At 36.2% G+C, this 23,271-nt stretch overlaps 1 protein-coding gene across 4 annotated transcripts in view; it reads right to left on the minus strand.

Annotated features, from left to right (window-relative positions):
- Positions 1-23,271, minus strand: part of mRRF1 (mitochondrial ribosome recycling factor 1) — a 64,640-nt gene that overhangs the window by 40,065 nt on the left and 1,304 nt on the right. For all 4 annotated transcript variants that reach the window (XM_090369908.1, XM_090369909.1, XM_090369906.1 and 1 more), the window contains exons 2-3: positions 14,578-14,860; positions 9,970-10,113 (exon numbers count right to left, since the gene is read on the minus strand). In XM_090369908.1, the coding sequence (XP_090226034.1) occupies positions 9,970-10,113; positions 14,578-14,827 (394 nt within the window). In that variant the 5' untranslated portion in view covers positions 14,828-14,860. The remainder of the gene's footprint in view (positions 1-9,969; positions 10,114-14,577; positions 14,861-23,271) is intronic.

A 23,271-nucleotide genomic window follows, 5' to 3' on the forward strand; every position in this document is an offset into this window, starting at 1 on the left:
TCTGATTTACTTTCCCACTCTATTTCTCTGTACAGCTCATTTGTTGTACAGTTGTACTGATTAGAATTATAAGGATTATACTACATTCCTACTTTCATTTTTGGTTTTCCCAGTATTTATGCCACACACCATTGCACTGGCCACCCTTTTCAACTGAGTGCACTGCCTTAGCTTTTATGTTTGTCTTAACTAAGAGCATAACCCCCTACCCTTCCTATCCTGTCTGTCATTTCTGTACGCATTGTATTCCCCATATTCAAATTTTGCTTCCCATATATATGAGTAACAAGGTATTTGATGACTTGACCAGTGCTTCAGTCTCATCAAATTTATTTACTATAAGCACTGGGATACTCACTCAATGTAGTGGAATATGAAAAGGATCTGGGCGTAATATACAGTCTGGCATGAAGTTCTCTGAGCATTGCAGTTCATGGGATTTTGTTAGCAGGGATAAGGAGGTGATGAGGATAGTGGTAGTGAGACATGTTCAAAGCTGCTAGGTTGACTTTTTTTACTTATTTATTTAAAATTGTTTTTATATAACTTTTGGTTTAAATTTAGTAGTATAGTATTTTTTTGTGATTTTATGATTAATTTGGTGCATTTAATCTTTACTCGGCCTTGTAATTGCATAGAAAGCACAATCAATATCTGCCAGCGTTGAATTGACAGTGGCATTCGAATCTGCCAGCATTGTTTTTGTATTGATATAGCAGATAGTGGTAGTTTCTACGTAACTTGCGGCAGCATAATCAGTATCAGCAGAGGATTATAAATTATATATATCATAGCACTACTTACGTGTTTTAATAATTTAACTGGTCACGTAGATCGTAACGTACGACAGTAATATTCGTAGAGCTTTTAGAATTGGTGATTTGGCATAGATAGCTAGTGTGGGAATTCGAACCATGTGGGTTGTTCAAATTCTTAAATTTATTATCTATTATAACTACATAGATTTTACAAATGTAACATCATAACTTAATACTTATAACTTGATAGCAGATAAGAAAGTCATATAAAATAACTCAATAGGAGATAAAACTCGATACTGAAATATATATATATATAGTGTTATAACTGCATTGGGATATAAGTTTAGTGTTATATATTTAGTTGTATTGAAACTATGCCTCAAACCAGAGCAGCAAAGCAAAAGGCTCAAGGTAGTGGGAGTGTTGTGGCTCAGGGGAGAACTGAGGAGATTGGCTGTGCTCTGAATTAGAGCCTTTTGAAATGTACTGCTTGCTTGATGTTTGTGGATAAATCAGGTATGGGACATGGGACATGATATTGCCAAGGGGAATGTCTTTTGTGTGCTCGATGTAAGGAGTGTGAGGAAATCAGGCAACAACTCAGCTTTATTATGGGTCTTTATCAGAGCTTGATGAACAGGGTAAATGCACTCGAAGGATTTAAATTGAGGGCCCATCAAGCTCTCAGCTGCCCACATCAATGTCAGAGCTTGCAGTTGAACATCAAGCAACACAGAGGCAATCTCCAAGGCAGAGCTGGTTCCACAGGAACTAGTTGTTGTCAGTGACTATTGTCAGAGAAACAGGGGATATACAGTACAAAAAGGATAGGAGGAACAGGACCAGAGTATGTCTACCAGGGGGAAAAGTTGATGACGTGGTAGAGCAGATAACATAATTTAAGGGCACAAAACATTGTACACATTGGCAATAATGATATTAAGAGTAAGAGAACAGCGGAATTACTTAACAAGTACAGGTCAATGTTGAAAAAAAGCCGTGAGTTACGGTTTAATTTGAAAGTGACTGCAATTCTGCCCAGACAAGATAGGATAGAGTATATGATGAGATCCTGTCAATCAATTCAGTCCTGGAGAGATTGTGCAAGGCTCGTGACGTAGAATTTTTCTGAGCCTGGCCTGTGCTTGTTAACAGGAGAAACTGCTTCCACAGGAATAGGATACGCTTAAATAGAAAGGGTGCAAGAATATTTGCTGATGCTATCGAGGCAGTGTTAGGTGGGTTGGAAAACTGCTAGCTTAGTGGGGGATACACGGACTAATAGATTAACAGTAGCCTCTGGCAGAGGTGAAAGTAATTCTTGCACTGCTTCTATTGGAATGAGCAGCAGCCTGGAAAACAAGGTGCGGGGGATTTGAGAGACTGATGGGAGTCATTGTGGAACAAGTAAATACATGGGCTGTGTTATGGTAGCAAGTATACAGGTGCATGTAAATATATGATATCAAAATTATTTTTTGCATCCAGTTCCTTTGTAACCACATCATAATATCCTACCAAATCTGTCAGACAACACTTTCCCTTAACAAACCCATGCTGTGTCTGAATTATTGCGGCAGTCTTGTCTAGATGATCCAGCAATGCATCTTTAACCAGTGACTCCATTATTTTTACCTGGAACAGAAGTTAAACTAACTGGTCTGTAATTACTTGTGTCACCCTTCGATTCACATTGTTAATTTGGGATACGTTTGCACCTCTCCAGTCCGTAGGGACCACCCCCGAGTCCAGGGATGCTCTCATAATTATGGCTAAGGGTTTGCTTAGTTGCTTTGCAGCCTCCTTTAATATAAATGGATAGATCCCATCTACCCCAGGTGCCTTTCTTATGTTTAACTTCAACAATTTCTCCTCCACTTTGCTCTCAGTTATTACAAAATCATTAAACACCCTGCTACAATTTGATAACCTTGTGGCATTTTCAAACCTTAATAACTCCTCATGAGTGAATGTACATGCAAAATACTCATTCAGTTTGTTTGCTATCTGTGCAGGATCATCAACAGTCAAACCATCGATATCAAGTGGACCAATCAGATTCATCCCCTTCCTTTTAGAGTTTATATAAGTAAAGAAATCCTTGCTGTTTTTCTTAGCATCCTTTGCCAAAGATTTCTCGTAATCTGCCTTCACCTGCCTAATATCCTTTGTGACCTGATTACAGACTAGCTTATATCTGCCATAGGCTTCTGAGTCGCTTGATAATTTATATGCATCCCATGCATTTTTCTTCTCTGTCACTCATCTCATTAGTTCATTTGATAACCATTTAGGCCTAAATCTTAAACAATATTTCTTAATAGGTATGAAACTTTTAGTAGCTTCCATGATTAATTCCTTGAATGCTTCCCACTTAGAATTTACTGTTGGTAACATTGTCAGTTGATCCCACTGTACTCACCTTTACGGAAGCAAAAACCCTTTCCTTTACCCCTGATGGTAATTATATCTTTAAGTAACTCCCACATCAGTACACTGTGATCACTGCCACCTAGTGGTTCCTTTATCTGCAAATTCTTAATACACGAATGATCACTACTGATAACCAGATCAAGAGTATTACCATCTCTGGTTGCCTCTCTAACATGCTGCTGCAGAAAATAATCATCCAATAAATCCACAAAAGTCTTACTAGTGTGTGAGTGACCACCCCACAAGTTCCAGTCAATATCTGGGAAGTTAAAATCCCCCATTATAAAACATTCTGATTTACTAGCCCACTCTATTTCTCTATACAATTGTTCATTGTACTCATCCGAGTCATTAGGCCTATAACACATTCCTACTCTTATTTTTGCTTTCGCAGTGCTTAAGTCACACCAAACTGACTCAAACAGTGCACTGTTCATCTATATCAACTGGACGCACTTCTTTTGATTTTATGTTTTTATTAATTAACACATGACACCTCCTCCCTTCCTATTCTTTCTGTACACATTGTACTCCCCAAATTCCAATTCTGCATTCCTAATATCAGTGTGACACCACATCTCTGATATTCCAACAATATCCGTCTTTGATATCTTGACCAACACTTCAAATTCATCAAATTTATTTACTATACTTCTAGCATTGGTATACATGCAAGAATACATGCACCTATTCCTAGTTACCCTAACACATCCCATATACCCACCTGTTTCACGATGACTGCCATCAGTCCCTGAAACCCCCAGCACCCCTCGCTCCAGGTCGCTACTTATTCTAATAAAAGTTGTGCAAGAATCACCTTCACCTCTGCCTGTGGTTACTTTTAACCTTTTAGTCTGTGAATCCCCCTAAACTAGCAGTTTTCCAACCCACCTAACACTGCCTCAAGAGAATCAGAAAATATTCTTGTACCCTTTATTTTAAGTGTATCCCATCCCCATAGAAGCAGTCTCTCCTGTTAACAAGCACAGACGATGCTGAAAAAAATTCTATCCCTTGAGCCTTGCACATTCTCTCCAGGGCCAAATTGATTGACAGGGCTCTCATCATGTACTCCCTCCTATCGTGTCTGGGCAGAATTGCAGTCATATAACGTAACTCGGAGATAATATTTGATACTGAAATACATATATATAGTGTCGTAACTGCATTGGGATATCAGTTGAGGGTTATATTTTGTATTGGAATTTTATTTGAAATTGAATAGAAATCATGACTCTGACCAGAAGTAAAGCAAAAAGCTCAAACTAATGGGAGTGCTGTGGCTCAGGGGAGACTAAGGGGGTCAGTTGTCCTCTGAATCACAGCCTTTTGAAATGCACTGCTTGTTTGATATTTGTGGACTAACAGGAATGGGACATGATATTGCCAAGGGAAATGTCTTTGTGCATTTACACAATGTAAGGAGTGTGAGGAAATCAGGCAAAAACTCAGCATTGTTATTGACCTATATGAGAGCTTGGACAGGGTGGATGCTCTCAAAGCATTTAAATTGAGGGCCCATCAAGCTCTCAGCTGCCCACATCAATGCCAGAGCTTGCACTTGAACATGACGCAACACAGCGGCAACCCCAAGGCAGAATGCACTGGTCTCAAAGGAACTAGTTGTTGTCGGTGACTCTATTGTCAGGGAAATGGAGAACATATTGTGCAAAAAGGATAGGTGGAACAGCACCAGGGTATGTCTGCCTAGGGCAAAGGTTGATGACGTTTGCAGATGATACAAAGGTTGGCAGGGTTGTTAATGACAGTAATGGCAGTGTGCTACTGCAACAGGATCTAGAAAATTTGGGTAGATGGGCTAAGAAGTGGCAACTGAAGTTTCACCTTGACAAATGCAAAGTACTGCATATGGGTAGAAGTAACCCCAGAGAAACGTACCAACTGTGTGGTACTACACCTTAAGGTGGTAGAAAATGAAAAAGACCTGGGAGTAATTGTGTAGTGAGATATGAAGTTTTCTGAGCAATGCAGACGGGCTGCCAGGGCAGGTCATGGGGTTTTGTCAATGATATATAGGAATTTTGCTAGAAGGGAAAAGGAGGTGACTGTCCCTCTGTACAAGGCAATAGTCAGGCCATGCCTTGAGTACTGCGTAGAGGTCTGGAGGCCTCATTTTAGGAAGGATGTAGATTTGCTTGAGTGTGTACAGAGAAGGGCAACAAGTTTGGTGAGGGGAATGAAGGGATCTTCTTACCAAGAGAGGCTTAAGTTCTGTAAATTGCAGTGGCTGGAGACTAGGCACTTGCACAGTGATCTGATTGAGGTGTATAAGGCCTTGAATGGGTTGAGCACGCTGAATTCTGATGGGATTCTTCCACTTCTTCTGATTACGAACCTAAGGGGGCATAAATTCAAATTAAGAAAAAACAGATGTAGAATAGATGTGCGGAAATTTGCCTTTAGCCAGCAGGTGGTTAATTGCTGGAACATACTGCCATCTGTCGTTGTGGAAGTTGATAGGTTAAATAAATTTAAAGAGGAACTGGACAGGCATTTGGAGGGGATGGTGTAATTTTTTTTTTTTTTTTTTTTTCTTGGCTGATGCTGCATACACTTGCTTTCTTGCATCACATGCCATTACTACTATGCAGAGCAGACATCATCTTTCAAGGGCACAAAGGGTTATATCGTCGTACATGTTGGCACTAATGATATTAAGAATAGGAGACTGGCGGAATTACTTAACAAGTACAGGTCAATGTTGAAAAAAAGCCGTGAGTTAGGGTTGAATTTGAAAGTGTCTGCAATTCTGCCCAGACAGGATAAGAGGGAGTATATGATGAGAGCCTTGTCGATCAATTCAGCCCTGGAGAGATTGTGCAAGGCTGAAGGGGTAGAATTTTTCTCAGCCTGGTCTGTGCTCGTTAACAGGAGAGACTGCTTCTACAGAGATGGGATACACTTAAATAGAAAGGATACAAGAATATTTCCTGATGCTAATGAGGCAGAGTTAGGTGGATCAGAAAACCGCTAGCTTTGGGGGGGGGGGGCTGTGTTATATAATGTTATATAATACATGGCATGTGTTAGGGTAATTAAGAGTAGAAACAAATGCCTGTATACTTGTATGCACATCAATGCTAGGAGTATAATTAATAAATTTCATGAGCTAGAAGTGCTAGTCAAAACATCAAAGGCAGATATTGTTGGGATATCAGATATGTGGTGTCACACAGACATAAGCAGTGCAGAATTGGAATTTTGGGGATACAATGTGTACAGAAAGGATAGACACGACAGGAAGGGAGGGAGGAGGGGTTATCCTGTTAGTTTAGAAACACATAAAATCCAAGGAAGTGCATCCAACTGATGATGGTAGACAATGCAATGTTGAGTCTGTTTGGTGTGAAATAAGCACTGGGAAAGGAAAAAATGAGAGTAGGTGTGTGTGTTATAGGCCAATTGAATCTGATGAGTATAATGAGCAATTATGCAGAGAAATAGAGTGGACCAGTAAATCAGAGTGTCTTATAATGGGTCGATTTTAATTTCCCAGAGATTGACTGGAATTTGTGGGTTGGTCACTCACAGAATAGCAAGGCTTTTATGAATTTATTGGATAATTGTTTTTTACAGCAGCATGTTTGGGAGGAAACTAGAGGGAGTAATACTCTTGATCTCATTATCAGCAGTGATTCTTCATGCAATAAGAATCTGCAAATAAATGAACCAATAGGTGGCAGTGATCACAGTGTGCTGAAGTGGAATTTACTCAAAGAGGTAACTACCATCAGGGGGTAAAGGGAAGGGTTTTTGCTTTTGTAAAAGTGACTACGTTGATCCGAGAAGGTACTTAAATTCTATATGGTGGGACTAACTAATGATGTTAAAAACAGCAAATTTAAAATGGGAAGCATTCAAAGAAATAATCTTGGAAGCTACTAGGCTTTTCATGCCAACTAAGAAACTCTGTTCAAGATTTATGTCAACTGAATAATTGGACATGTGGCAGAGAAGAAAAATGCATGGGATACATATAAATTAACACGTGACACAGAAGCCTGTGATAGACATAAGCTGGTCTGAAACCAAGTCACAAAGGAGGTTAGGCAGGCAAAAGGCAGTTATGAGAAATCTTTGGCAAAGGATGCAAAAAAAAAAAAAAAACAGCAAAGAGTTCTTTACTTGTGTAAACTCTAGAAGGAAGGGGATGAATCAGATTGGTCCACTTGATATTGATGGTTCAACTGTGATGATCCTGGTCAGGTAGCTAACAAACTAAATGAACATTTTGCATCTAAATTTACACATGAGGAGTTATTCAGGAAATAAGCAAACCCTTAGCCATAATCATGAGAACTTCCTTGGACTTAGGGGAGGTACCCATGTACTGGAAAAGTGCAAATGTGACCCCAAACCACAAAGGAGGATTAAAGGGAGACACAGTTAATTATAGACTTGTTAGTTTAATTTTTGTTCCAGGGAAATTAATGGAGGCACTGGTTAAGGATGCATTGCATGATCATCTAGACAAGACTTCAGATATAGCTCTGACACAGCATGGGTTTGTTAATCTGACCAATTTTATTGGATACTATGATGTAGTCACAAAGGAACTGGATGCAAAGAATAACTTTGATATTATATATTTGGATCTTAGAAAGGCTTTTGATACTGTTTCACATGGAAGACTGCTGCACAAATTGGAGCATTGTGGCATTGGAGGCAAATTGCTTTCATGGATAAAGGGATGATTGAGGGGGAGAAGACAGAGAGTGGTAATCAGTGGACACTGCTCTTCGTAGACTAATGTTATTAGTGGAGTCCCCCAGGGTTCAGTGTTGGGTCCATTGTTGTTTTCTGTATTCAATAATGATATTGGTGATGGTATATCAGGCTTAAATATCCAAATTTGCAGACAATAGGAAGGTCAACAGGATTGTTAATGACACTAATGACAGTACGCTGCTGCAACAAAATCTAAAAAAAAAAGTTGAGCAGATGGGCTGAGAGGTGGCAACTGAAGTTTAACATTGACAAATGTAAAGTACTGCATATGGGAAGCAGTATTCCCAGAGTATTGTATCAACAGTGTGGTACTACACTGACAGTGGTAGAGAGTGAAAAGGACCTGGGGGTAATTGTTCAGGCAGATACGAAGTTTTCTGGCAGTGCAGATGGTCTACAAGAGTAGACCATGGTGTCCTGTCAATGATATAGAGGAATTTTTCTAGCAGGGATAAGGAGGTGATTATTGCCTCGTATAAGGCAATGGTCAGGCCACACCTTGAGTACTGTTTACAGGTCTGGAGGCCTCATTTAAGAAGGATGTAGAGCTGTGGAACAAGTACAGAGAAGGGATTAGTGAATGTAACAAAGGGTTGCTCTTACGAAGAAAGGCTTAAGTTTTGCAAATTACAGTGTCTATACCTCTCTATGCATATGAGAGGTATAAAAAAGGCAGAACTAGGCACCTGCAAGGTGATCTGATTGAGGCATATAAAGCTTTGAATGGTTTGAGCATACTCAATGCTGATGGGATTCTTCCTCTTGCTCAGAATAATCGCCTGACAAGGCATAAATTCAAATTGAGGAAAGACAATTGTAGGATAGATGTGTGGAAGTTTGCCATTAGCCAGCGGGTGGTTCATTGGTGGAACAAGCTTCCATGTGTTGTTGTAGAAGTTGATAGCTTAAACAGATTCAAGGCAGAACTAGACAAACATTTGGAGCGAGCGGATGGGTGAAATGAAAAGGGTGTGTGTGTGTGTTTTTTTTTTGTTTTTTTTTGCTGTTGCTATATAAGTTTGCTTCCTTGCATCATGTGGCCTTGCTAATGCTAATAAGGTAATAGTCAGGCCACTTCTTTAGTACTGCACACAGCTCTGGGGTCCTCTTAGGAAAGATGCAGAGCTTCTGGAACACTTACAGAGAAGGGTGCTCTTACAAAGAAAGGCTTCAGTTCTGTAAATTGCAGTGCCTACACACTAATCACATGCCAGGTGATCTGACTGAGGTGTTTAAGGTTTTGAATGGCTTGAGCAAACTCAATGCTGATGGGATTCATCCTGTTGATAAGGCTATGCATATGAGAGGTATAAATTCAAATTAAGGAAAGATGATTGCAGAATAGATGTGTGACAGTTTGCCTTCAACCAACAGGTGGTTAATGCTTCCATCTGTTGTTGTGGAAATGGACAGTTTGAATAAATTCATGGAAGAACAAAAACTATTGGATGAGATGGATAAGTGAAATTGAATTTTTTTTATTTTTTGGCTGATGCTGTATAAGCTTGCTTTCTTGCATCATTTGCCACTATTAATACTAACTTTTCCTCTTCCTCAATTATCCTTTCTGTTTGTTTTCTTCAGCAACATTCTTTCACATTTATTTTAAAAAATTACAATATACAGAAATTAAAGTCTAATGTCAAGAAAAATCTTGTCCTCTCAGTCTTCAACCCATTCAAGGTAATAAGTACTAGAGTCTCTAATACCTTTCATGTTTGGGATTTACGAAAAAAATTATATGCTTGGTATATTTTCTGTATTTTCTGACAACCTCAGAGGAAAGGAGTAGAGCAACTCCAAAGCATAAAGCAACCACTCTCTCTCCCCCACTACCTCTTTAGATGTAAAGACTTTAATCCATAATACATTTGTTTTTGTATTCTTTTGTTCCCTCTTTTGTTATGAATATCTTTGATTTAATCCTCTTAACTAAAAAACTTTATATAAAAAATATTTTAAAACTATTTACAAATTTTTTGCAGATTTATGCATCAACAAAATGTTTAATTTGATCTTGAAATACCTAATGAACTGCGAACTGCAAGCTTTAGTATATAATCTGATTTTAGCTTGTCCAGCACTTCTTGCAAGTAAGAGCGCAAACTCTCAACCGAAATAACCTCCTCTATTTCTTCATCAGCTAGTAAAATTTGAAATTTCTTTTTAGCTGTAAAAAAAAAAAAAAAAATCTCAATAATATATAATTATATATTCTTTCATAGATTATAATTAAGCCATGATTTTTGTTTTAATTATAATATATGCTTTTAATGTTTAAATTTAACTTTAATTTAAATTTTTAAAATGTAAATTCAGGTGTTTCTTTTTTAAACTTTATGCCACAGGACGTCACTGTTTTCTTTAATTCAATAAAATCTGATAAAAATTTAGACCCACATGCAAAGGTTCAAATCTATACACAATTTCAACCTGTACATAGGCAAACATAAGTGTATAAGTTAGGTTGAAATTCTTCACAGAACAGCAGTGTCAAATCTGTTTTATGCATATCACTGGTGATATTTACACTGTTTTGTGGTGGTATATGGGCAAAAAAATATATATATATTTGCACTACCACAGTGGTTCCGAAACCAGTGACCTGATTATAGGAAGCTACTGTGGCTTGTGTGTGTGTCCCTTACACAATAAACAGAGAAAAAGAAATAAATACACAGAAAATGAAATAAATTGAAATTTATTTCTTTTTCTATTACTTTAATTTCTTGATTGTTGGTAATTCTTTTTTTATTGCATAGAATTCATTATCTTTTGATAAATCACACATGGTCAAAGTTGTCTGGATATTTAGTGGTTTTTCACTGCCTTTTATTTTACCAAATGTGGAAAATTTGTTATTGTTTTCAATACCTTCTCTTCAAATCCTTTTAATAGTTTTTTTCAGATTTTCCAGCAGTGTGTTTGGTCAATTGTGTTATTCATAATTTATATATACCATTCTGTAATTCTTCATCCAACATTTGGATAACATTGCTAATAATCTTATGTTCCTTGCTGCTAACCCTTTTTTTTTCCCATGTTTAAAAACAGTACAACTTGTCAACTGGTATTAATATACAAATAGCACAGCTGAATGGTATATTGACAAAAATGAGCTCTTCTACTAGCTCTATAGTACTGTTTGTTTGTTATTTGGTTTTTAGGAGCATTAGCAACTAAGGCCATATTGCTCCGGGGATATGTGGTGGTCATTCCCTGACTTTTCCGCATCCTCCGTATTTGGTGGTCGTGGGCTCGAACCCCGGTCTAATCAAGCGTGTGCTATGCACTGCTGCTCCTGCCCACTTGGCTATGGAGGCACCTCTACTAGTACTGACAAGTCCAACAACATTGCCAATCCCTTCCTCTCTGTTAATTAGCCAGTCTTCTCTCCTATCTTCTCCACCCTTTCAGGAGTTGTGATATAGTATGTGAGCTGTATTTCTGCATCTTTCCACCTGACCACTTGGCTACAGTGACTGGTAAATGTTTTTACCTTTTAATTTGCAATTTTCACACCCAGTAAACAATTCTTTTGAATAACACTGCAAAAAAAACTATTTGTAAGTTATGAATAAAAATTTACGATTATTAAAAATTTCTTAACAAAATCATTTTTTTTTTGTGAATAAAATAAGTACTGTTTAGTCATATTTGTTATTTTGAATAAATTCTGCCCAACACTGATTTGAGATTATGATAGATATCATGGCAAAATCCAACGTTCCTTACATTTCAAGGGTACAGCTTTAAAATGGTTTACACAACCAAGTTGGTGGTAAAAACCATTTTAAAGCTGCAAGGAATGGCTGTTAGATGGTCTACTTTCAAAATCTGTTGATAATGCTCTAGGAGTATTCTAGGTAAACAAGTGTATAATCTTACTGCCTCTACTCTACCACCTATGAAATGAGGAAGTCTGAACACACCTGATGAAGCCAATCTTGATGTGACAGACCATATCTAAAAATTTATAAATTCATACATGTTTCTACCCCCAACTTTTACTACACCAGTGTATCATGAATAAATAGATCTAAGCATGACAAAACCTTGTTAGAGTTCCACTTTAGAGTTCCTTGTTAGAGTTCCACTTTCAATAATGTCCATTTCCATCTACAATCTGCCAAGCTTATGTACTTTGTTTTCCCTTTGACTTTAAAGGCAATATGTACACATATATCCCCTCTGATATTCCTTGTCAGAGAGGAAACTTCATAATCTGAAGTTGCCTCTTTTGATCTCTGGCTTAAAATCTCTAAATCCATTCTGCCATATTCATTTGTTGCAAACTCGACAAATTACTCAGCATTTTTAGCTTTCTTTGAAACCTGACTTTTTTGCAAACTTTCCTAACAGTGAAGTAATTTTCCCTGGTGATTTTAATGTTCACAACTCCAGTTGGCTTCAATTTTCTGGTTGCACAGATGCAGTTGATAGAGATGCTGAGATATTTGCTATTGTAATGACCTTACAAAACTTGTTCATTTACCTACTAGGATACCAAACAACTAACACTCCTGATCCTTTCTTCACCAACAACCCATCAAAGTACACAGGTAATATTAATTGCCCTCTAGGTACCTTAGATCATAACTTGGTGATGGTCTCTTCTCTATTGGTCGATCTCGGCCTCATGTCATAATTTCCCGTTTTCCTGTTCAGACTACTGTTTTTAATCCTTTGATCTTAATTATCTCCTTGAATGAAATCGTAAAATTCTAAGTGTAACATACAGTTATACTACAAAGCAGTTTTCTTACTTATCACCACCTATGCTGCAGGTGTGTGGTTTCACCACGTGACCAATTACAAAATCAAAGAGAAGCTTAACTCCATCCCGAGAGGCATTATTCTTGCTACCCATCACGTTTGTAGAACAGTGTCAACAGCAGCATTGCAAGTAATATCTGGAAACATCCCCCTGGATCTCTTCCTCATCTATAGAGGACTTACCTACTGCCTGAAGAAAAAAATCCAAACTGAAATACTGGATATCAAACTCAACCTGGACAGTGATACCAAACAGGAAAGGGCTCGCCATAATGAGCTAATCAATGTCTGGCAGACTAGATGGGACACGACCACAAAAGGACTTGTTACAAGAACATTTATACCACATGTCGCATTCACAACCAACAAAGCAGTCAACAAGTGGTTCTTCCACAGCATGGAAACCTCCTTTCTGGTCACTGGACATGGGTCCCTCAACCAGAAACTCCACCAATTAGGTCTACTAAATATCGATCTTTGTTTCTGTGGGTCTGTTGAGAGTTGGGCACATTTACTCTTTAAATGTACTATCTACGAGGACCATAGACAACAACTTCAGGCAGCAATTTCGGGATTTTCTCCTGACCAAATAGAACTCCTGGTACAATCACAAAAGAACTTAGGTGCACTACAGTACTTTGCAGCAGAGGTATTCAAACGTAGAAGGAGGATCATCCTAGAAGCTTCTGCAAATCAGTAAACTAGTGCCGACTCACTACTTCTTTCGTCTCGCATGGGAAGAAACGAGTTTTTTTTTTTTTTCCCTCCTTTCTCTCCTCCCCATCTCATGATCTGCTCTGGGTGTAGGGATGTTCCCTGACCTGGAGTAGTCATAGGACTCACCTGCTAGTCTTTCTCTATCCATCCTGTGTGGGATGAAAAACTCCCCCCCCCATCATTCTGTCTGTTGGCTGTTGTTGTTTGGTTTTTAGGAGCATTAGTAACCAAGGCCATATTGCTCCGAGAATATGCGGTGGTCATTCCCTGACCTTTCCGCATCCTCCGTATTTGGTGGTGGTGGGCTCGAAACCCGGTTTAATCAAGAACGTGTGCTACGCACTGCTGCTCCTTCCCACCTGGCTACGGAGGCGCCGCCTGTGCGGGATGAAATTTTTTTATTTATTTATTTTTTTACACGACACACACTGGTCTTACCTTGACAGAGTCAGTAAAAACTGAACAGAGCAACGAGGCAAAGATGAACTTTTGTTCCAGGAGCTGCCCATACAAACACATACACACACACACGAAAAAGAAAACACTATAAACATATCAGCATAAAATTTACATTGGCCCTTTTAGAACCAAGCCCCAGAATTAGATTTTTAAATAAAAATAAGATTGAATTTTACTTCTTTTGGTTGTCACCTACATACTACTTCTTGTTGTTTACAATATGATTTATATTTGTAATTTGTAGGCTAATGAGTGACTCACCAAAACAATTTGGCCGTCTCACTAATTAAATGCCAAAAAAATTTAGCTAAGTTTTCCTAGATTGATGGTATTCCTAGGTATGCTCAAATAGCCAGAAAATTTAGATATCCAGAATGCACTAATCCCCATACATGTACATAGCAAAGCTTTTAATGTAATAATAATAATGATTATCAATAAAAAGGAAAAAATGCTTTAAATGAATTATATGCATTAATACTTTATGACTGGTTCCAAACCTATGGTATTTACATATTAAGAAATGACATACAAGCAAAAAAAATAGTTTTTATCATATATAAAATCATCATTTGGTGATAAAATAGACATTTTGATAGCAGTAATCAAAATAATGAAAAATGGGAACCCTTGTTCTATAAAATTAAAAGCTCAAACTGGTAAAACAATTCCTGAAACATACATTTGGCTTCTTTAGTGATTTTTGCCTTGGCATATGTTCTCAGAACTGGTGAATTCATAGTTAAAGGGCAGAAACAACTACATACTTCAGTTTTTAACCAATGACTGTTTTTTATACATAAGCCAGTTTTTTCTTGTGAGCAGTAACGTAGCAATGAACTGAAGTGCTTCTGAGATGTGGAATTCAAATAGAATACACCACTTTTACTTAGTGCTAACTTGAACCTTGAACAAATGGACAAAATCTTCATCGTTACCAGGTTAACGTCAGGTTAATTCAGTTGCTAAAAATAAGAAAAAAAAAATAGCATAAAATTTGATTTATACACTCTTTTGTCCTTTTTAACACACACACACACACACACACACACACACACACACACACACACACACACACACACACACACACACACACACACACACACACACACACACACACACACACACACACACACACACACAGAGAGAGAGAGAGAGAGAGAGAGAGAGAGAGAGAGAGAGAGAGAGAGAGAGAGAGAGAGAGAGAGAGAGAGAGAGAGAGAGAGAGAGAGAGAGAGAGAGAGAGAGAGAGAGAGAGACTTTTTTAGAAATTTCATTATTCATTCTAGAATAATAATAAGGCACTCTGAATAAATACGTAAAAAACTGAAGATTATAATTATACAGAAAGTAGAAAAAATAAAAAAATATATTTATGAATTTAATGTCATTCTATAGCTTTTTAACGTTACACTGCTAACATGGCATCTGACAGGTACCACTTTTTAAAATTGCAAATGACATCAAATACTGGTTATTCGCATTATAGCATTAGCAAAGGCACATGATGCAAGAAAGCAAGTTTATATAGCATCAGCCAAAAAAAAAAAAAAAAACCACACACACACCCTTCTCATTTCACCCAACTACTCCCTCCAAATGTTTGTCTAGTTCTGCCTTGAATCTATTTAAGCTATCAACTTCTACAACGACTGATGGAAGTTTGTTCCAGCATTCAACCACCCGCTGGCTAAAGGCAAACTTCTGCACATCTATCCTACAACTGTCTTTCCTCAATTTGAATTTATGCCCTCTCAGGCGATTATTCTGAGCAAGAGGAACAATCTCATCAGTATTCAGCATACTCAAAACCATTCAAGGCTTTATACACCTCACTGTAATTTGCAAAACTTAAGCCTTTCTTCATTCTTGTTGCCCTTCTCTATACTCGTTCCAACAGCTCTACATCCAACAGCAGGCACCAATCTTATCGGGAAGTTGAAAATCACACTTTAAAATTGCAAGTCTTCCAGTTAGGTGTGATCATCAGAAAAAAACATGGATGGATAGCAAAATTTTCAAACAATATAACAGAAAAAAGTTTATTCCAGAAGGGAAAGAATATCAAAAATCAATTGATAAAGAAGGAAAAATATTATTATTACTCGATAATGCACTTACATATCCATCGATAGAATCCTTAAACCAAACTGACAAAATGGTTACAGTTAAATTTCTTCCATCAAATATTACAGCTGTAATACAACCAATGGATCAATATGTAATGGAAACACTAAAACACTTGTATCAAAAACAACTCCTTTGACGGCTCTTATTAGCTGATGACAATGATGAGGAATTTGTTATAAATTTCTTTAAAAAAAAATCAACTTAAAGGACTGCTGCTACACGTTAGCAGAACATTGGAATTCTGTAGATGTGTCAACATTGAAAAAATCATGGAACAAAATCTTCAAAAGGCCATTGGGAAGTTATCTGATGACAGTTAACACAAATGAAAACATAAAAGCAAATTTCAATATGCAAAGAATGCACTGAAAAAGATGTCAGTACATGGTTCAATTGTAATTGTGACGATCCTGGATTCCAAATTTTGAATGATGATTAAATAACTGAATCCTTGTCAAATGTGGAAGTAGAGGAACAGGACCAAGATGATGAGGAGGAGGAAAATACTGGTCCTTCATATTCTGAAGCTTTTCAATGTTTAGACAAGAAGAATGTGACACAAGACAACTTGTTTAAAAAGTGTACATAATTTGGCAGCTATGAAAAGGAGAGCAACTTTCAAACAAATATCATTAGGTGACTTTTTCAAAAAAAATAATTTTCTTTATGTACATATGTATGTATTAATATTATATAATTATTTACTTATTTCATTATGTAATTTTTATATTTTTATTAAAACATTATACATATTAAAATTACATGTAAAACAATTTTTTTTCTTTGTTTGATTACATGGATATTTCATTATCCAGACATCTTAAATCCCCGTTTAATCCAAATAATCAAGTCTATACCATATTTTAATATACTATGAATTATAAGACATTAAATTTTTGTTTGGCCTTTACAAATGCCAGATGAGTAAAGGAATCTATTGTTCTAAGCAACTCTCATTCTCACATGATGTCTGCTAAACCCCAGCAATAGATCTAATCTTATCATAGAGCTTAGATTTTGCTGGTTAAACATAAACAGGTGACAAAAATATAGACATTCATGTTGCATCTGGGTTTCAATCTTGGGATCAGTGATTTTGAAAATTCCAAAAAAATATAAAAAAAAAAAACTTTCTTTTGTTCATTTTAATTTGACATTTAATTGGCTTTAGCAAATTATAATTAATAGATCACCATTTTACATTCAATAAAAAGACTAAAAATTATTTTTTTATAATTAAAACAAAAAAGGGGTTTGCACAGTTGCATATGAGTGTCCTTGTTAAAATTGAGGGGATGAGTGGTGAACAGTTAATATTAGAGTACCACCTTGATCGGAGACAGGACAATTATGCTTAAAAGTGAAGTGCTAGTCAAGTCAACAAATGCAGATATTGTGGGAATATCAGACATGGTGTCATTCAGATATAAGGGATGCAGAATTTGAATAAGAGGAGTAAAATGTGTATGTATGTATGTGTACTCTGTCTATGGTGGCTCTCAGACTAACATCCATCCCAATCTAGTGTCACTGTGATCAATATGGAAACTGCAAAATGCACCTGACTTGTGGTTAATGAATGTATATGCAGTGTTAGTGAATGTTCTGTAGTATATGTTGTGGGTGTCAGGCCTCTTTGCCACCAGGAAGCAGCCATCCCAACTGCTGCCCAGTGCCCGTCCTTGGCATGTGGGGCCGGACTGGTTTCCTGTCTATTGCATCCACTGGAGGTGGTGCAAAACCAGTGGATACATTGACCCCATACTCAGGTTGCCCCGTCCTGTATACCGCACTATATAAGCTATGATCTTAGAAGCAGAAAAATCCCATAACCAAGAGGGTACCAGCAAAAAAAAAAAAAAAAAAACTATTACAAGTTGTTTATAAATTCTAACTGAGAATACATACAATTTAACCAGCAATATACATATCTTTCCAACTATGCCAGGATATCGGAATGACTTAGAAACTCTGTATTAGAAAAAGTAAAATAAGTATTTACAGAAGTCAGAAATTATCTGAATCGAAATCAGTAATTTATGCAGAATCTCACAAAAACTTATGCACGAACAAAGAACAAGCACATAAAACCATACCTGCTGTCTAAGCACGAAAATCAAACCTTATTTTAACAGTTGCCATAGCTAAATTCATTGTGCCCATATACACATTACAGCTAGTCTAATGAATACACATTATTGTTAGTCTAATGAATATACTCTGATCAGTTAACAGGAGTACTCATATATTGTTAATTTTATATTACTTGCACCTGATCATGTATCATGTATCCAATTACCTGCACAATTTATGTGCAGGTATTATACTGCACATAAATTACGTTACAACGTAATGGGGTTCACATCTGGTGAGTATGGGCTTGGCAAATTTTTTTTTTTTTTTTTGGCTGATAAGCCTCAGGCTTCCTTGTACCATATGGCTAATAATAATAATAATAATAATAAATATAATGTATCCAATTAACATTATCTCAAAACCCTAGCCAAGAAAACCTTTAAAAGTAAAAATTAAACATATTAATCAAAAATAGTTAAAATCTAGAATAAAAACCAAGAAAACCTAAAGATAATCTTAAACTAAGTCAAGAACAACTTGTTCCATCTTTTTCAATTAGAATATTCCTATACCCTGTACTCTCTACAGGATCCGATGTGGTCATAATACATTCAACTCCAACAAGCCAAGATTTTAACTATTTCATATATAAGATATTTTAAATTTGATTACTAAAACTCAATACAGGGGGCCAAAATGCCTCCCTATAAAAAGGCTATGTCAAAATAATCCATAGCATTAATATCAATCCTCTAAGTATAATATTACATTTCTACAAATTCACCAGTTGTGAATTGGGACTAAATTGAATGCAATTTTAAAATTGTGAAAATAAGTAGTTTCTGTAGTTCCTTATACAGTCACCATGCTTAGATTGTCAGGTTTCTCGATATAAGGCTCAGTTGGACAGGTATTTTGAACGAACAGAGGGGTGAAGTGCAAGTGGGTTTTTTTTTTTTTTTTTTTTTTGGCTGATGCTGCATAAGCTTGCTTTTTTGCATCAAATGCCTCTACTAATGTTAATGCTAATATTGCCCAACAAATCAACAATTAATACAAACAAATCAAACATTATCATAAGTTTGGTCTATACAATCAACTCAAGACCAAATGAGTAAAAACATTATTTCTCATATTAAGGTAGATCCAGAGACCTAAGGACCTTGTCTCACCCACAAGTGCTAGATCGACAGCTTGGAACAAACCTATCAACAATTCCCACAATACTTCTGTGAGCCAATGTCATATACAGGGAAGAGGAATCCAACCACGTACATACCAAGTCTCATATAGAGTAGCTAAGTATCAGCAGTGCAATCCAAATTCGAGAAACATATGTTCTCAATAACACAACACTGTCGAAAACAATTAAACCAATCATCAATATTACTAGGGCTATAGTTTTAAAAAAATTTTCTTGTTTATATTCCGGTACGACCACCAGGTCAGTGGAATTTACAATAAATCAATCAATACAAATATTAATCGTATTTAGTAGTCACAGGTTTGAACCCCAGTCCACTCAAAGAGTGTGTGCTACTGCACTCATGCTCTTGACCACTTGGCTACTAATTCAAGCAAGGCCAGTGCAGCAAAGTTCCAGCACCACCAGTTCAATTTAAAAACGAAATCACAGAAATTAAAAAATAGATCTAAAGAAATCAAATTCCCACCAAAAGAATTTGACAGTCTTTTAACACATAAATATATTCAATACATTGTCAATTTCCAAGTTTTAATCCAGAATCACTAATCTGGACAGACACAAGGACCCTTAATTTCGGTCCAAAGAATATTTACAACTATATACAATATTCCATTCATGAAACAACCAGCTCAATATCTTATTGTCTTCTATTACTCTTAGAATCCACATACATACTAATTAAGTAATGGAACAACTGTGTTAGTTATTTTTAGGTATATCTCTACTCATTATATGTTTTCTTCTGTAAACAGCTTATCTGCATATTCAGATAAAGCCATAAAATTATCCTTTCTCTCTAAGAACTGAGCCAAATTGATCAAATCATATATCCCAGTTAGGATTTGTAGCTCATGTCTTATATCCAAATAGATGTTACAGTCAGATAACAGATGCTCCATAGTCTCACATGAGGAGGAATAAATTCAAATTTAGCAAAGATGGTTGCAGAAGAGATGTATGGAAGTTTGTGTCTTTAGCCAGCAGGTGGTTGATTACTGGAACAAACTTCCATCTGTTGTGGAAGTGGATAGATTAAATGAATAATTATAAGCTTGCTTTCAAGCATCATTTGTCACTACTGATAATAATTCTAAATAAATTTTTGTTTCATTCATATATATAAAAATACTGGATTTCTCTTTCTGTTGCATGTGTATACAGTACAATGACAAATTAATAAAAACAATTTGGCTGGCTTACTAATTAAATGCCACAAAGAAAATAATTTCAAGTAGCCTTTTTTTTTAATATTACATTAGAGCTATGGGAAAAAACTTGGAAATAAAATGTTTAGACATGACTACAGCCAGAAAAGAAAGAAAACACTTTTTGAATACTAAACGTCCATTCTTCACCATATGTCTGCCTCTCTTGTGATGTCTTATACAGTTGGTAGGATTATAGGAGTGCTGGCAAGAACCTAATATTCCTTTGATCCTGATGTAAGTTGTGTTGCCCCATTATAATATGGAGTCTGGACGTTATGAATGTGCTGTGTCCAGATTCTATTGTATTTTGCAATGATGCATTCTAACACAAAACATATGGCTATGCCTTGATTGCTGTCATAAGGGTTGTTCAAAAAGTTTCAAGCTGATATCAATTTTTGAACTACTGAGTAGGAATCATATGAGTTGGTAAGTATAAAAGGAGATGGCACAGTTTACCATAAAGGAATAATCATTGAGTTTGAACAGATCTACTTTGCACATCATGTGGAGTGGCATTTCTTCATTCAATTTATTTAATATCATATTACCTGCATGTGTGAAAGATTGCCTTTAAAATCTTATATTACATTTAGACCCTTTCTTTTCATGCATTTCTTCTAGCCTATTAACTCTTTATCATAGTTTTTCCAGTTAGTCTTTACAATCTGGCACCCCTTCCAATTCATTGTTGCGAGTAGCAATGATTAGTTAGTCTTAGTTAGGGTATTTATCCCCCCATTGCTGCTGTTTAAAAATTGGAAAACGAGTTTCAGATTTTAAAACAATCACAAGGGAGGGATAAATACCCTAAGACTAACCATAGCGGGCTAGGCATATCAATCAGTGCTACTCGTAAGGAGTACCAGATTGTAAAGTTTAACCGTTTTTCCCAATTCTTATCCACTAGTATGGCGATATCATCTGTTTATCATATGCCCAAAAACTGCACTAGAAATGGTCAAGAGTACACCAAAATGGCATTCCAGTTCAGCATATGCATCAGTAATGTCATATACCTACTTTATTATTAAAAGTGAACATTCTTCTTATTTTATTATTTTTTCGATGAACATTCGTTCGAAACTAAAAATTTTATGAAGCTTCTTTGTACATCCCATATCTCTGAACCATCCTCCAAAATACCAATTGCCAAACACTCAAGTGGTGATATCTGTGTTTAGAGATAAACCTAGAGCTTGTTATGTTGTTTGATTAATGTAGTATTGTTAACCTGAATGAAGAATGCCAAATTTTGTGGTCATTTTTCCTTTATCATTTTTCACAAATTAAAATTTTTTCACTGTTGTAGATTTCAGTTTTAATTTCGATGGACTTTTTACTACTTTGATACAGTTTTAGGGCACAAAATATTCCAGTTCGCATCTCTGAGACTTCAAGTACCAATGACTTTGTCTACACCGTTATATAAGCTTCTGAAGTCAGATTGCTATCAGAACCTGTAAAAAGCTAAAACCGGCTGCTGTTGATGCAACCAAAGCAAATAATATATTTTATGTGGGACCCGCATCGATCCGTTTTCTAGTCACACCAACCTAGCTGGTCGAGATGCTGAGGCTTTTGTAATTAATAACGACCTTGCACAGATTGTTCATTTACCTACAAGAATACTGGACAATCCTAATCATGCAGCCAACACGCTTGATCTTTTTCTCATAAACAACCCTTCTAAGACATGGTCAAAGTGAGAGGTCCTTTAGGCACCTCAGATCATCTCCAATGGAGCCTTTATCTCAATGTTTTAGAACAATTTATCAACAAGAAAAAATTCAAACTTGTTCACTTTTTCACACTGACCTTCATTTTCGATCTGTGTGATGCTGCATAAGTTTGCTTTCTTGGCTCATTTATTACTACTAATAACATTATGAACACAACTGTCTGCCCAGGGCCACATTAACACTACAGCCAAACTGGCCATGGCTGGGGAGAAGCTTCACACGAAGAGCTGCCTCATTTTCAGTGTAAATATTTTCTAAAGTAGTGATTGAAATATCTAATAATAATAATAAACCAAGAAAACGTAATATAAAAGCATTCTTAAACTTAACTTGTTAAGTGCTTAAATTTTTTTCGTATACCTTTTTATTGTACAATAAATAAGTCAAAAGTTTCTATTAAAATTGTTTTTATTATTACTTTATTTTTCAAGTCAAAAAACAAAAAATTTTTGACCTCTTAGTTTACATCTTTATCAAGGTTTTATTATTCACAATATAAATATAAACACTTATGCAGTATTTGTATGTTGTGTGTAATATACATATAAAAGATGCCTCAAATTTAAATATGGTTGGAGGGCCTATTTCATCCTAAATCTGGTCCTGTGTATGCAATCAATTTTTTATACTGAAAATATATTTTTAAATATTTTATAAAATAACACCATTAGGGCATGCATGTTTGTTTTTGTTCAAACACGTCTCCCTTCTTTAGGCATGGCAAAATTTGTCACTATGGGAGGTAGAACACATTGCTAAGAGCTAATGCTGCTGAGAATATTGGATAGCAGTGTTGTGAAAACAAAACTAACATGTTCTTTGTTACCAGATCTAAAATTGAGCATCCACAATTCAAGCTACTTACTAAAGCACATGACAATACTGCCAGAATTAGGCACAAAGACTCTGCTAATTTCAAATTCATATTTTTAATGATTGCATATATTAGCTTCAATGAAAATCTGTTATTTTATTTGTTTATGGTCAAACTTCTTCAGATCAAAGAGATTCAA

The sequence above is a fragment of the Mastigoproctus giganteus genome, chromosome 3 (genome assembly GCF_048544385.1).
Source record: "Mastigoproctus giganteus isolate SK-2022 chromosome 3, ASM4854438v1, whole genome shotgun sequence".
Taxonomy (NCBI): Eukaryota; Metazoa; Arthropoda; class Arachnida; order Uropygi; family Thelyphonidae; genus Mastigoproctus; species Mastigoproctus giganteus.